The sequence below is a fragment of the Sander vitreus genome, chromosome 7 (assembly GCF_031162955.1).
Source record: "Sander vitreus isolate 19-12246 chromosome 7, sanVit1, whole genome shotgun sequence".
Lineage (NCBI taxonomy): Eukaryota > Metazoa > Chordata > Actinopteri > Perciformes > Percidae > Sander > Sander vitreus.
This window is the reverse complement of record NC_135861.1, coordinates 2,150,696-2,164,354: the sequence shown is the minus strand read 5'-3', so window position 1 is coordinate 2,164,354 and position 13,659 is coordinate 2,150,696. Positions and strand designations below refer to the sequence as shown.

The window sequence follows — 13,659 nt, the reverse complement described above, 5'->3', positions numbered from 1 at the left end:
CACATACCCTTCACCATACCCCCCCATCATCACATACCCTTCACCATACCCCCCCCATCATCACATACCCTTCACCATACCCCCCATCATCACATACCCTTCACCATACCCCCACATCATCACATACCCTTCACCATACCCCCCCCACATCATCACATACCCTTCACCATACCCCCCACATCATCACATACCCTTCACCATACCCCCCCACATCATCACATACCCTTCACCATACCCCCCACATCATCACATACCCTTCACCATACCCCCCCATCATCACATACCCTTCACCATACCCCCCCATCATCACATACCCTTCACCATACCCCCCCCATCATCACATACCCTTCACCATACCTAGAGATTGACATGGTTTTATTTCAGTTAGTCTAATAGCTGGTTTGATTTGCATTGAGAGATGATTTTATGGAAAGTACCCCATGCCAATCTCTAGGTATGGTGAAGGGTATGTGATGATGGGGGGGTATGGTGAAGGGTGTGTGATGATGGGGGGGTATGGTGAAGGGTGTGTGATGATGGGGGGGTATGGTGAAGGGTATGTGATGATGGGGGGGTATGGTGAAGGGTATGTGATGATGTGTGATGATGTGGGGGCCAAGGGAACTTTATCAGGATCATAGTATCCTGGATCCATGAAATAACTGGCCTTTCAAAATAAAAGTCTGCCTGCCTCTAAGGTTGGATTTTTCCTCATTTTTTTTAATTAAGGCATTAAGATTAATTTCCTAAAGATGATTTCTTTATATTCCTCTTTTTAGTCGACTTTAGCATGCGCTGTATACTGCAGCCAATCCAGACACTCGTCCTATAATGCCAACGAGGTAAATCGGGGAATTGTTTCAATGTTTCTGGACTCAAGACATCTGACTTTTTTTTCCATGAAGTTGTGATATTTCTTAAATTTCATTCATAATGGTCTTAAATTTGACTTTGTGAAACATGTAGAAACCCTTTTGTTGACCATGAAACGGCTTCCGAAATCACTTTCACCAAACCCACCAGACTCCATGTAAATAATCAGGACTTTTAGCGTGTATAGAGCCAGCATATCTCCACCAGACTCCATGTAAATAATCAAGACTTTTAGCGTGTATAGAGCCAGCATATCTCCACCAGACTCCATGTAAATAATCAAGACTTTTAGCGTGTATAGAGCCAGCATATCTCCACCAGACTCCATGTAAATAATCAGGACTTTTAGCGTGTATAGAGCCAGCATATCTCCACCAGACTCCATGTAAATAATCAAGACTTTTAGCGTGTATAGAGCCAGCATATCTCCACCAGACTCCATGTAAATAATCAGGACTTTTAGCATGTATAGAGCCAGCATATTTCCACATGCAAATGGCTGAATTAAGGGTTTATTTCAACCAAACAGGTTGTTGTTGGAACAGTGGAAAGACGAACAATGGCGGCATTTGAAGTGTGTTTAAGGGTTATACTAAGGATGATAAAATGACTGGGTTTATCTAAATGGAGTCTGGGTTTGCAGTAGCGAGTTTGCTACATCTCCAAAGAAAACACTTGGCACACCGCTTCTGTACTGTAAACAACATTTATTTAAATGTACAAAATCTGATGAATTGTCAATTTAATCTTCGTCTTCCTCCTCCTCTTCATCCTGGTTGATCTGGAAGTAGCGGAGCTCGTAGCTCTCCTTGGTGTTGGCCACGACGCGCAGCCAGTCCCGAAGATTGTTCTTCTTCAGGTACTTCTTTGTCAGATACTTGAGGTATCTGTGAAACGGGAATAACAAACATTCAGTGTCAGATTGACTCTCAGAACAGGTGGGATGAGTGATGTCACCATCTGTCATTTTATTCGTTGCCATTCAAATAATAGCTTGATTTCTGTTCATTTTATGCCACACATGAAGCCGGCCTTTAAAAATATCCGTCTACGGCATTTACTATCCAGCTGGGACGTGATGGGACCGATTGGTGGGATTGCTGTGGACGAAGACGTCTCCCATAGCCAGACCTTCCTCCACGGCGCTGCGGAGGAGGGTCTGGCTAGTCCACACAGCATTCTGGGATGGGAGAAAAACCTGCTCTGGTTTATTGGCATTTCTCTAAACCAATCACAATCGTCGTGGGCGGGGCTAAACGCCGGACGGAGCCACGGTGCCTCTGCTAAATAGTCTCGGGGAGGAACTTGTTTTGGTGGAACGTGTGGACGTTCAAAGGTTGTTTTAGTCGTGCAACAGAAAACTCAGATTGGACAGATAGTTTGAGTTTAGTTTATTTATGGAAGCGGACAGCGCAAATTAATAAAACATGATTTCCCATGGGTTAAAAAAAGCCAGAATTAGCCAAAAGGCTATTTTCCATCTGTAGTCCCCTGCCTTTGATGTTAAAAAAGGCTTTTTAAAATACAAAAAACCCCCAAAAAACAAGCAAAACCAAACAAACGCCACAGAGACAGAAAACACAAGACAAAGTACAACACACAACTTAGCATAAAACAAAACAGAAAAACACAATACAACACGATATAAAGTGAAAAAAATAAGAACAGACACAGCCATTAAGAACAATAAAAGCAGTATTAAACTAGGGGGAAACAATAACTAAAATTCATATATGTTGACTCAAACTAGTCTAGCTAGCTGTCTGGATTTACCCTGCAGAGATCTGAGGAGCAGTTAACCATAGTCCTCACAAATCCACCGGAGGTTACGCTACGTTTACACCTGGCCGCTATTTTCATAAACGGACATTTCAACCTCTCAGTTTTCAAAAATAACTGTGCACAGCTGTCAGTTTTCAGAAAAGTGTTTGTTTACACGTGCCCGTCTCTATATATGCCGTCAAGAGCACGCCAGACCTGTAGGTGGCAGTGTAACGAGAAGCTCAAGCCCACGTTAGCCAATCAGAATCCTGGAAACAGCAACAGCGAATCACTTCCTCGGCTGCCTAAACCTCAGTTGTCTCAGTTTACGTGCAAGTGAAGATTTCCAAAATCTTGCTGTTCAGCTGTCTCTGTCAGCTGTGCTCTCTCTGCTCCGGCTGGCTCCACGGTCACACCCAGGCTCGGTTTGGTTAGGTTCTCCTAGGTTTGCCTTTTGCTAAGTTTACACTTTACAGCAGCAGCACACACTCCCCTCTGTCACTCATGCACACCCTACGCCACTGAATCCACTGATTTCCACATCCCATTCTGTATTAGTTAACCCTCCTGGTGTCCTCTGGTCGAGTCTGAGCCCTCGTCAAAGTTTGCTATATCGGAAATGTCGGCTTCTTTCAACATAACTGCCCCAAAAACAACATGGATGGTTCGACGCAGCGCTCTTCGCAATTAAAATGTTCAAGAAAACGTCAAAGAATGTCGGCTGAAATGACACAAAAGCGCCAAAAACATTGGAAAAAGCGACTAAAGGCATTGAAAGCCTAGAAAAACAGCAGAATAAAGCCTTGAAGGAAGCGTCAAACAACAAGGCACTAACAATGTAATGAAACATTAACACGCAATGAAAAAAAGCACCGAAAAAAGTGTTGATTTGACCCGGCAGGACAACATTTAAGTTAATTTGGTTTCATTTGATTGGAAAGTGCAACATGTAATATACAGTATCTCACAAAAGAGAGTACATCCCTCACATTTTAGAAATATTTCATTATATCTTTTAATGGGACAACACTGAAGAAATGACACTTTGCTCCAATGTAAAGTATTAAGTGTACAGCTTGTATAACAGTGTAAATGTGCTGTCCCCTCAAAATAGCTCAACACACAGCCATTAATGTCTAAACCGCTGGCAACATAAGTCAGTCCACCCCTATGGTTTTATTTCAGTTAGCCTAATAGCTGGTTTGATTTGCATTGAGAGATGATTTTATGGAAAGTACCCCATGTTAATCTCTAGGTATGGTGAAGGGTATGTGATGATGGGGGGGTATGGTGAAGGGTATGTGATGATGTGGGGGGTATGGTGAAGGGTATGTGATGATGTGGGGGGTATGGTGAAGGGTATGTGATGATGGGGGGGTATGGTGAAGGGTATGTGATGATGTGGGGGGTATGGTGAAGGGTATGTGATGATGTGGGGGGTATGGTGAAGGGTGTGTGATGATGTGGGGGGTATGGTGAAGGGTGTGTGATGATGGGGGGGTATGGTGAAGGGTATGTGATGATGGGGGGGTATGGTGAAGGGGATGTGATGATGGGGGGACCAAGAGAACTTTATCAGGATCATAGTATCCTGGATCCATGAAATAACTGGCCTTTCAAAATAAAAGTCTGCCTGCCTCTATGGGAATCTAACATAGGGGTGGACTGACTTATGTTGCCAGCGGTTTAGACATTAATGGCTGTGTGTTGAGCTATTTTGAGGGGACAGCACATTTCCACTGTTATACAAGCTGTACACTTAATACTTTACATTGGAGCAAAGTGTAATATCTTCAGTGTTGTCCCATTAAAAGATATAATGAAATATTTCTAAAATGTGAGGGGTGTACTCACTTTTGTGAGATACTGTATTTACTGTATTAAATCCCAAAATGACTGCAATGTGTCACCATAGATATTAAGGAAACGTGCTAAGCTGAAATACTACGTTTGCTGACAACAATGCTAATGCCAGCGTTTCTCCTTTTTGATTTCAGTTCCGTGACGTAATGTCTGTCTGTGTTTTGGCCTGCGTTGGTATCAACTGCCCAGTTTGACAGCCAGGCTGGGTTGTCAGATGGTCTGTAGAAACGTAAACCCAGCGCGCTCCAGCTGTAACATTAGTACAGCCATGGAGGCAGCAAACAAACAAACAGGATCAACGGAGAGAGATTCTACCCCACCTGAAAAACCCCCGGTATGTTTAGTTTATGTATAGTTGTGTGACCAGAGACGTAACAAACCCCGGGTAAATAATGGAGATGTATGTGAAAGATGGAGACAGCTTAGAGCCCAAACGGACAACGAGTTGGCTAATTTCCTTCTGAACAGGTAGCTTAGCATTAGCTTGAGGCTAATTTATCACGGCTACAAGGGGCGGGCATTTGATGTCATTTCAACATTTGTGTACTCACATTGAGTTATATAGCTAGAGTACCCGAGTTGGTTCCTCGCAAAAACAATGGACGCACAGCCAGTAAAGTGATCCTGGCTAACGCGTGATAACTGCTAACGTTACTGGAGGACCAGGCAAGCGGGCCACGGCTGTTTACTACCACCTTGACAGACCTATGACAGAAACCGCGAGTTTGACTTCCTCATAATGGAAACATGCACTTTCACTTTGGCGGAAAACAACCGTGTAGCCTGGTCAGCGGCCGTAGCCGACAAACGGCGAGTCATTTTAAGCCAAGAAGAGGTGGCTGTAGGTCGGGTAGAGAGAACTGGGAGTTTGCGGTGCTTTTAGCGATCTGCAGTCAGTCGGGTACAGAGCTCCGCGTGAGCATACGGGCTTTTGTGACTGTCAACATAGCCAGCAGCTAACGTTAGCTACTCCGCTGCGCTGTGGAGTAATGTCTGGCTATGTGAGACTAGCTTCTAGCAACATTGTTGTGGATGCTATGGTCTCAGCCCGGCGCCACTTTTTAAGGTTATTGTTGAGCCCTGGTATTTCAAATTTCAAGTCGTAGCAGAACAGGACACCTGGTATAGCGCCAACCCTACTTTTTTTTAAGATTATTTTTTGGGGCATTTTGGCCTTTAATGGCTTGGACAGTTGCAGACAGGAAAGTGGAGGGGGGGGGAGAGAGAGAGAGAGAGAGAGAGAGAGAGAGACAGACAGAGAGAGACAGAGAGAGACAGAGAGAGAGAGCGAGAGAGAGAGTAAGACAGAGAGAGCGAGAGAGAGCGAGAGAGCGAGAGAGAGAGAGAGAGAGAGAGAGAGAGAGAGAGACAGACAGAGAGAGACAGAGAGAGACAGAGAGAGAGTGGGGGAAGACATGCAGCAAAGAGCCACAGGTCAGATTCAAACCCTGGGCTGCTGCGGGAAGGACAGAGCCTTGGTACTTGGGGCGTACGCTCTACCAGCTGAGCTACCAGGGCGCCCCCGCCCACCCTCCATGTGTCATGAATAGTAACAGTGTAAAAACTTGACAACCTCAATGAATTTCCCCAATAAGGGATTAGTAAAGTACTTCTTCTCAACGTCCATAGTGCAGGGAACCACGACTGGGTTTTACCTTTTGGAGAAAGGCACCTCGGAGGACACGGTTATCTTGCTCTTGCTCCTCTCGATGGAGACCACGCCGTTACCCAGGTTGCCGGCTTTCCCGTTCACCTTGATGCGCTCCTGAAGAAACTGCTCCTGAAAAACACGTTAGAGGAACCATCACACACACTGACAGCCATGTGAACAGTATTCTGAGATCTTATAGTGCTCATATTATGCTAATTTTCAGGTTCATAATTGCATTTAGAGGTTATATCAGAATAGGTTTACATAGTTTAATCTTTGTTGGGAGTCGCACATGTGCAGTACCTAGGTAAGGACTACTAGCCAGTCAGAAGCAGAGTATGAGGGCGTGCCCTGACAGTACCTAGGTAAGGACTACTAGCCAGTCAGAAGCAGAGTATGAGGGCGTGTCCTGACAGTAGCTAGGTAAGGACTACTAGCCAATCAGAAGCAGAGTATGAGGGCGTGTCCTGACAGTACCTGGGTAAGGACTACTAGCCAGTCAGAAGCAGAGTATGAGGGCGTGTCCTGACAGTACCTAGGTAAGGACTACTAGCCAGTCAGAAGCAGAGTATGAGGCGTGCCCTGACAGTACCTAGGTAAGGACTACTAGCCAGTCAGAAGCAGAGTATGAGGCGTGCCCTGACAGTACCTAGGTAAGGACTACTAGCCAATCAGAAGCAGAGTATGAGGGCGTGTCCTGACAGTACCTGGGTAAGGACTACTAGCCAGTCAGAAGCAGAGTATGAGGGCGTGCCATGCTAGCAGCTAGGTGAGCATTATGACGTGTGTTCCAAAGTGACCACGTTTGTCTCTGAAGTAAAGGCTGGACTACAATAGAGCTGTTTGGAGCAGTTTGTGAACAGTGTTTTCTGTTGGAGATGGTAAGTCCCTTTGGGGGGGACTTTGGGCTTTTTCACTTTGTAAACCTATAACATGCACAAAGAAGATATATAACACAATAAAGGGAAGGGGAAAAGCCAAAAAGCATAATTTGAGCACTTTAAATGAAATGAGCTGGTTGGACCATGGAGACCAGAGTCCAGAACACAGGACCTTCTTTCTGTATTTACTTTCTTGCTCCCGCCCCCCAGACACATCTGTCCAATAAGAGAAGTGCACGTTCCTGTGTGGTTTGCAGTGACGCATTTAGGTTCGCCTCGATTTCTCTCTGTGTGAAACGAAACCGAAGAGTTTGAGTAGATTTTGAGAGTAGTTTAGTTTACTCAAAAGCAGCCAAAACAGCCCAAGACTCCTAAGGGTTAACTAAACCTAGGAAAGTCCAATCAATATTTGTGATGTCATCAAGTACAAAGTCTGGAGCTGCTGTAGACAATGAATGGGAGACAGATTGTGGAAGACTTAAAGGGGGGTCCATTATTATTACTATATCCGTTTGTAAAACATAGGAAAAGCAAGAACAGATAATAAATAACACCCAAAAAAACAGAAAATGTCCATGTATACTCCGAACATTCCCCTCAGAACAAACGTCCTCAAATTACGTTAGCTTGAGGTGGTTTTTTGCCTTTTGGAAAAAGAGTTAATGCTCAAAATGGGAGATGAAAACAGCTTTGCAGAATAAGTTGTGACGTAGCGAACATGTCAGTCACGTGACTATAGTCGCGGTATCCATCGGATGGGGGAAGGATCGGGATACGGGTCCCCTCCAGTGCGGCGTACACTTGTGGCACAAGGTGCGTGGTGGAGTTGCGGTGGGCTAAAGCCTGTGCCTCCGCCATGTCGGGTAAATTGAGGAATTGGTTCAACAGCTTGAATGGTACGGCCCTGCACACCGCGTACACACCGCGGTGAACGGTTGTCTCGCCGACACCAAATGTCTCTGCCACAACCCTGGATTCTGGATTCTGCACAGGTGGCCGACTTGTACAAAGCTACCTCTCTCCATTTAGCCAAAGAACTTAGATGTGGTTCCCTTTTCATTTCTGTCTGGGGAAAGTCAGCATCTTATTTATTTATTTTTTAGACTTTGTTTTTTTGGGCATTTCAGCCTTTAACGGAAAGCGAGGGGGAAGACATGCAGGAAATTGTCCAGGTCGGACTCGATCCCTGGACATTCTGCGTTGAGGCATACATCTCTCTCTCTCTCTCTCTCTCTCTCTATATATATATATATATGTGTGTGTGTGTGTGTGTGTGTGTGTGTGTGCGCGCCCGCTCTACCAACTGAGCTAACCCGGCCACTTGATTGCATCTTATTTGGTGAGAACTTAAACACATCCACAGCTGCACGTTGACAAGATTTGTTGAGTGGCGGACTTACAAAGTTGGCAGCGTCCATGATGCCATCTTCCACAGGATGGGTGCAGTCCAGTGTGAACTTCAGGACCTGCTTCTTCTTTTTACCACCTTTGCCGGTGTTCTGCTTCTTCTGCTAACAAAACACAAACCATGTACATGTCGGGACAGGAAAGGTTAGCTGAAACAGCAGCCACATTCACTCATACACCATTTAAAGCAAACATATTTAGGGTGCATTGCTTGTTGACAGACACACAGGTCTAAAGCCGCCTACACGCCGGCCGCTCCATTGATTTCCTACGGGGAGCGTGGTGACGGCCAACTATACCGCTCGGATTGGCCGCTTTGCCCTGCGCTCAAAGTTCAAATAACCTAGTTGCCGGTGACCTTTCCAAAGCGCAACCAATGAGGTAACAGCATGTCGTTACCTAGCAATGGGAAATAGCTTCCTTGCCATCCTTGATGACGAATACCTGCGCCGCGCTTTGCAGAACATAGCAGCTGCTTAGTCAAAAACTAGAATCTGTGTTTTTCTTCGTCAACACTGTTTTCAACCAAAGTTGGTGAGCGACGACGACTAGAAAACTGATGAAAACACGCTGTGACGCTACGTATTCGTTATAGGTTTCGAGCTACGAGGTGCGCTGACTTACCAATCAAAGGAAGGCAAATACAAATTTAACGTTAATACCTTTCCGAGAGTTTTTGCATGGCTTCCACTCCCCCTAAGGGAACGTTTAGGGCCCCGTTCTTCAAATGTAGCTGAACTACTAAATGAATTTGGGCTAACAGATATCAAGATAAACCAATCCCATGTTCTCTCATTCGGTTCTTTGAAATCAGTTGTGTCAGCTGTTAAGTCTTGGATAAAGTTATCTTGGGTAACAGTGTGCTCTTATTTTGAAAAACAGAAGAAAGAAGGCAAAATTAGTAGAGACACTGAGGTAGGGGTGTTGAGAACCATCCCAGGAAACATTGGGCTTATAGATTAATTCATAAATCAAACGTGTATGTGTCCCTGCATTGTTACTGGTGTGATTTCACTCCACAATGTCGCCACACTCTGATATAACAGTCTACGAGTGAATCCTTATTAATGTCTCTATCTCAAACTAAAGTCGGCTTGATTCTTCTGTTTATAAATAATTGTAACTTTATCCCAAAAGGTAAGGTGAGTGTCCGTTATGAAAATGCAATTGTAATGATTACAGATCATGATGCATGTTCTCATCTAAAATCACGATTATATATAAAGTACTATAAATCTCACAAAGCGAGTCATTTGACAGTAAATCATCTAGTCAGTCTATCATGACTCGGCTAACTGTCAATAAACTGCCGTTTGGGCTTAATAACTTGTTGCTCTGACAACAGTTCCAGCTAAAAAATTAAAAACCAGCTTCGAAGAACCGAAAAAAAATCCAGATTCATGTCAATCGTCAACATTTTAAGCTGTTTAATTTGTAGATACACGGGGACGGGGCCCTGGTGTCGGAGCAACTAAATAACCAAGGGAGCAAGCTAGCTAGCTAGCTAACTAACTGTACAACTCATTAACGTTAGATATCAGTCGTTTCTACAACTATAGCACTTTTACAACTCGTTGAAAAAATCGGTTGCCATGCAGCGATCCGAACAAGCTAGCTGAGTTAACAACGTGGTGGGATATTCCACTCCAACCGAGCTAACGTTAAGCTAACAGGCAACCATAGGCCACTGAAAATCTCAGCTACCTAGCTATGTACTCTTAAAAACCATTTAAAGCCGAACCCAAACCCTGTATTCGGACCCAGATTGTTGTAGCAAAGCAGTTATCACATCCCGCTCGTTTACTCTGCCTTTCACAACGACTAATCTATAATTCTGCTGAATTTATTAACACGCGACTTTACTTACAATAGGCGCCATGGCGGAGAAGCTAGCAGAAAGGAAGAACAGGCCGTGCGCATGCGTCACGTATACGAATCGAACGCCGAACCATCGATTGAATCCGTGCATCTGAGATTGATTAACAAAACTTTGATTTTTTTTTGTTGTTGTTGTTGTTTTTTTTTTTACCTCAAAAATAAAAAATTGTTGAAAACAACAGTGTTTAAATAAAATAAGACTAGACTAGCAGGGGGACAGACATGTTGAATTCAAAATGAATGAATTGTCACTACTGTTTACCATCCTCACGTGCGTTTACATGTGTGTGAATATGCATTTATATATTATATATAATGAATGCACCTAAAAGACTTGTCTCAGGTCTAATGATAGGTGGACTTTTTTAGCTTTAAGTTTTGTTATTATTTATGTATTATCTGCTCTAGCTTTTCCAACGTTTTAGACACAGATATGGTGATGATAGCGGTCCATAGTGATGTGAAAAAGAGACGCAAAACTACCACAAACGGACACAACACGACTACAAAGAGACGCAAAATGTATGGGGAAAACGTTGAAAAACAAAAACGTAACATTTTCTTGAGGAAGGACGCCTAAACCCCGCGCCAGATCCAGTGGTATTCTACGTGATACGCAGGTACAGTATACGCACTATACCCACTAAGAAAGCTCCAGGATTTCCATATACCCACTTAAAAATGCCCAATGACACGCAGCAACATACTTTCCATTATATTTTTTATATATTTTGAATTGTCATTATATATATCGTTATAAGCTAAATAAAGGTATTAGACGTATGTTTATTTCTGTGTATGTATTTTGAGAAAGAATCCTCCGGGTGCATTACCGCTCGCAACCGCTAGATGGCGGTAAAACGGACTTTAAACCTCGAGAAAATGAAGCCGAAGAGTGTGTTAAGCTTCTGTTTCCGGTTCCGGGGTCAATAACTCCCTTCACAAACAGGCGAAATGTTGACCCGAGTGTTGCGGTTCGGGCCCGCTTTGCCCCGGTTACTCTCTAAGCCACCGGCCCGGTTCGTCTCCCAGTCGAAGTCGACTGGCGCCGCTGGTTCGGCCGCCGTGACGGAGCTGCATCCCGCCGCGGAGCAGGCTGGACACGGGGAGGTCAGCCATTATGTCAAGGTGAGTTCCTCTTCATGCTAATAATACTGTAACGTAGTCTCCGTAAAACGTTTACTAACCGACCATAAGTTAGCTTTATGTCACATACGCAGACCTGCAGACAGTGGTTACCCAACTGACAACCAAAATGTGTTGTTCCTGTAAAATGCATTATGTTGTGTGGCACTAGCTGCTGCTACGAAGGTAACATAGCTAACAGCTAGCTGGAGCTGCACACATTTGTATACAGCAGGGGTCTTCAATGTTTTTTAAACCAAGGACCCCTTAACTGAGAGAGACACATCAGGGACCACCTACTACATATATCGTATAACATTAAGTTACACATTAAACTGGGGCTACAATAACGTGTTGGCGGCCTAAAGCCTGTATACATACCTTTTGATTAGTGGACAGAATACAAAGCTATTAAAGTAATAATTGTTGGCATGTATGCATGTGGCACAGTCAATCCATAGGATTAACTGTATCTGTGGATGGCTACCTATCATAAACAGGAGTGCCAATGGTCCCCCAGCCCTATGTTCCCCCAGCCCTATGTTCCCCCAGCCCTATGGTCCCCCAGCCCTATGGTCCCCCAGCCCTATGGTCCCCCAGCCCTATGTTCCCCCAGCCCTATGTTCCCCCAGCCCTATGGTCCCCCAGCCCTATGGTCCCCCAGCCCTATGGTCCCCCAGCCCTTAGGGACCATAGGGCTGTGGGAACAAATAATAGAACAGTTAACAGTCTGGTAAGTTCAGAAAAGTACATCACTTTACTGTAATGCAGCCTTTAAAACCAGGAAAAGACACTTATGTCATATCACGATATCCAAGATGATGTCTAGTCTCATATCACGATATGGATATAATATTGATATATTGCCCAGCCCTATGTATAATTATGGGAGTGTCTAGCAATACATTGATTACCGCAGAATTGCTGTATCGTGATATTAACTGTGCCGTGAGCCATGTATCGTATGGTGAGCTAACCTGTTATTCTTCTTATGTTCTTCTTAATGACAAAGGTCTGTACTGTATCTGATGCCTCTCTCATGTTATTGTCAGAATCCAGATTACCATGGCTTCTCCAGCGACCCTGTGGTGGACCTGTGGAACATGAGGTTGGGCTTCTTCTTTGGCATCTCAGTGGCTCTTGTTATTGGAGGAACATTTGTCCACTATTTACCAGATCACGGGTGAGTTCTCAGTTCTTCGTCTTTCTAAATCTGCTGTATTTAGTGTCAAATATGGGACGGTGTCTCACGTAGGGCTGCCGCTAACGACTAACTAACCGATTAATCGATTATCAACATGGCTTGTGATTCATTTAATAGTTGTCAACTAATCGATTAATCCAGAAAATAGCCAACAGATTAATCGACAATGAAAATAATCGTTAGTTGCAGCCCTAGTTTTAATTTTTTTGTGGTGGTCTTCAGTCCTGTGGCCACCCACCCGCCAGTCAAACTGGGTTTATTATTATTAATGGTCTCTCTCTCTCTCTGTGTGTGTGTGTGTCTCTCTCTCTCTCTGTGTGTGTGTGTGTCGCTCTCTGTGTGTGTGTGTGTGTGTGTGTGTGTGTGTGTGTGTGTGTGTGTGTGTGTGTGCAGTATGCGACAGTGGGCCAGAAGGGAGGCAGAGCGTGTGATCCAGCAGAGAGAGAATGAGGGACTTCCTGTCATAGACGAGAACTACTACGACCCAAACAAGATCATTCTGACCCCAGCTGGAGAGGAGTAGGATGTCCAACATCCACCTAATGTATTTCAGGAGTATTGTATTTCACTATGACAGAATAAATGATGTATTTGTTGAATTGTATAATGATGTGTGGACAATTACTTTTTTAAACGGCAGTTTGAATGTTTCTGAATCATGAATTAGATCTCCAGTGATTGGACACTTTTCATGTTAACTTTTTCAAGACCACCTTAACTGAGACCAGGTCAATGCCAAGATCAGAGTGTATGGAGACAAGACAGACTTTGAGGGGTTGAGACCGAGACCAGACCAGTGTGAGTCCGACCTACACTGCATGACACAATAAAATGTGGAAAATGCTAACCATAGGCACTACTATATCAAATTGGGGAGGGGAAGTAGGGGAGAGGGGGTTGACAGTAACAAATGTCTATATTTATATCATCCTACCACTTCCGGGTTGTGGGAAATCTGTGCCTTAAGAACATTATCAGTCAATATGTGTCATGTTAATATAAACTACAATTCCAGT

The 13,659-nt window shown here is 44.2% G+C and overlaps 2 protein-coding genes across 3 annotated transcripts; one reads left to right on the top strand and one right to left on the bottom strand.

Annotated features, from left to right (window-relative positions):
* Nucleotides 1-1,560: 1,560 nt before the first annotated feature.
* Nucleotides 1,561-10,396, bottom strand: LOC144520450 (large ribosomal subunit protein eL22). Of its 2 annotated transcripts, none has more exons than XM_078254163.1 (4): nt 10,304-10,396; nt 8,430-8,540; nt 6,153-6,277; nt 1,561-1,760 (listed from the first exon to the last, which is right to left on the bottom strand). In XM_078254163.1, exons 1-4 carry the CDS (start codon nt 10,313-10,315, stop codon nt 1,616-1,618), a joined length of 393 nt encoding a protein of 130 aa, XP_078110289.1. In that variant the 5' UTR covers nt 10,316-10,396; the 3' UTR covers nt 1,561-1,615. The 2 variants fall into 2 exon arrangements, with proteins under 2 accessions (XP_078110289.1, XP_078110290.1); XM_078254164.1 differs by having other exon boundaries at nt 8,430-8,537; nt 10,304-10,389.
* Nucleotides 10,397-11,217: 821 nt separating this feature from the next.
* ndufb11 (NADH:ubiquinone oxidoreductase subunit B11) lies at nt 11,218-13,250 on the top strand. The gene is made up of 3 exons (XM_078254162.1): nt 11,218-11,442; nt 12,492-12,622; nt 13,037-13,250. The coding sequence occupies exons 1-3, from the start codon at nt 11,269-11,271 to the stop codon at nt 13,164-13,166; spliced, it is 435 nt and encodes a 144-aa protein (XP_078110288.1). The 5' UTR covers nt 11,218-11,268; the 3' UTR covers nt 13,167-13,250.
* The last annotated feature ends 409 nt before the right edge of the window (nt 13,251-13,659 follow it).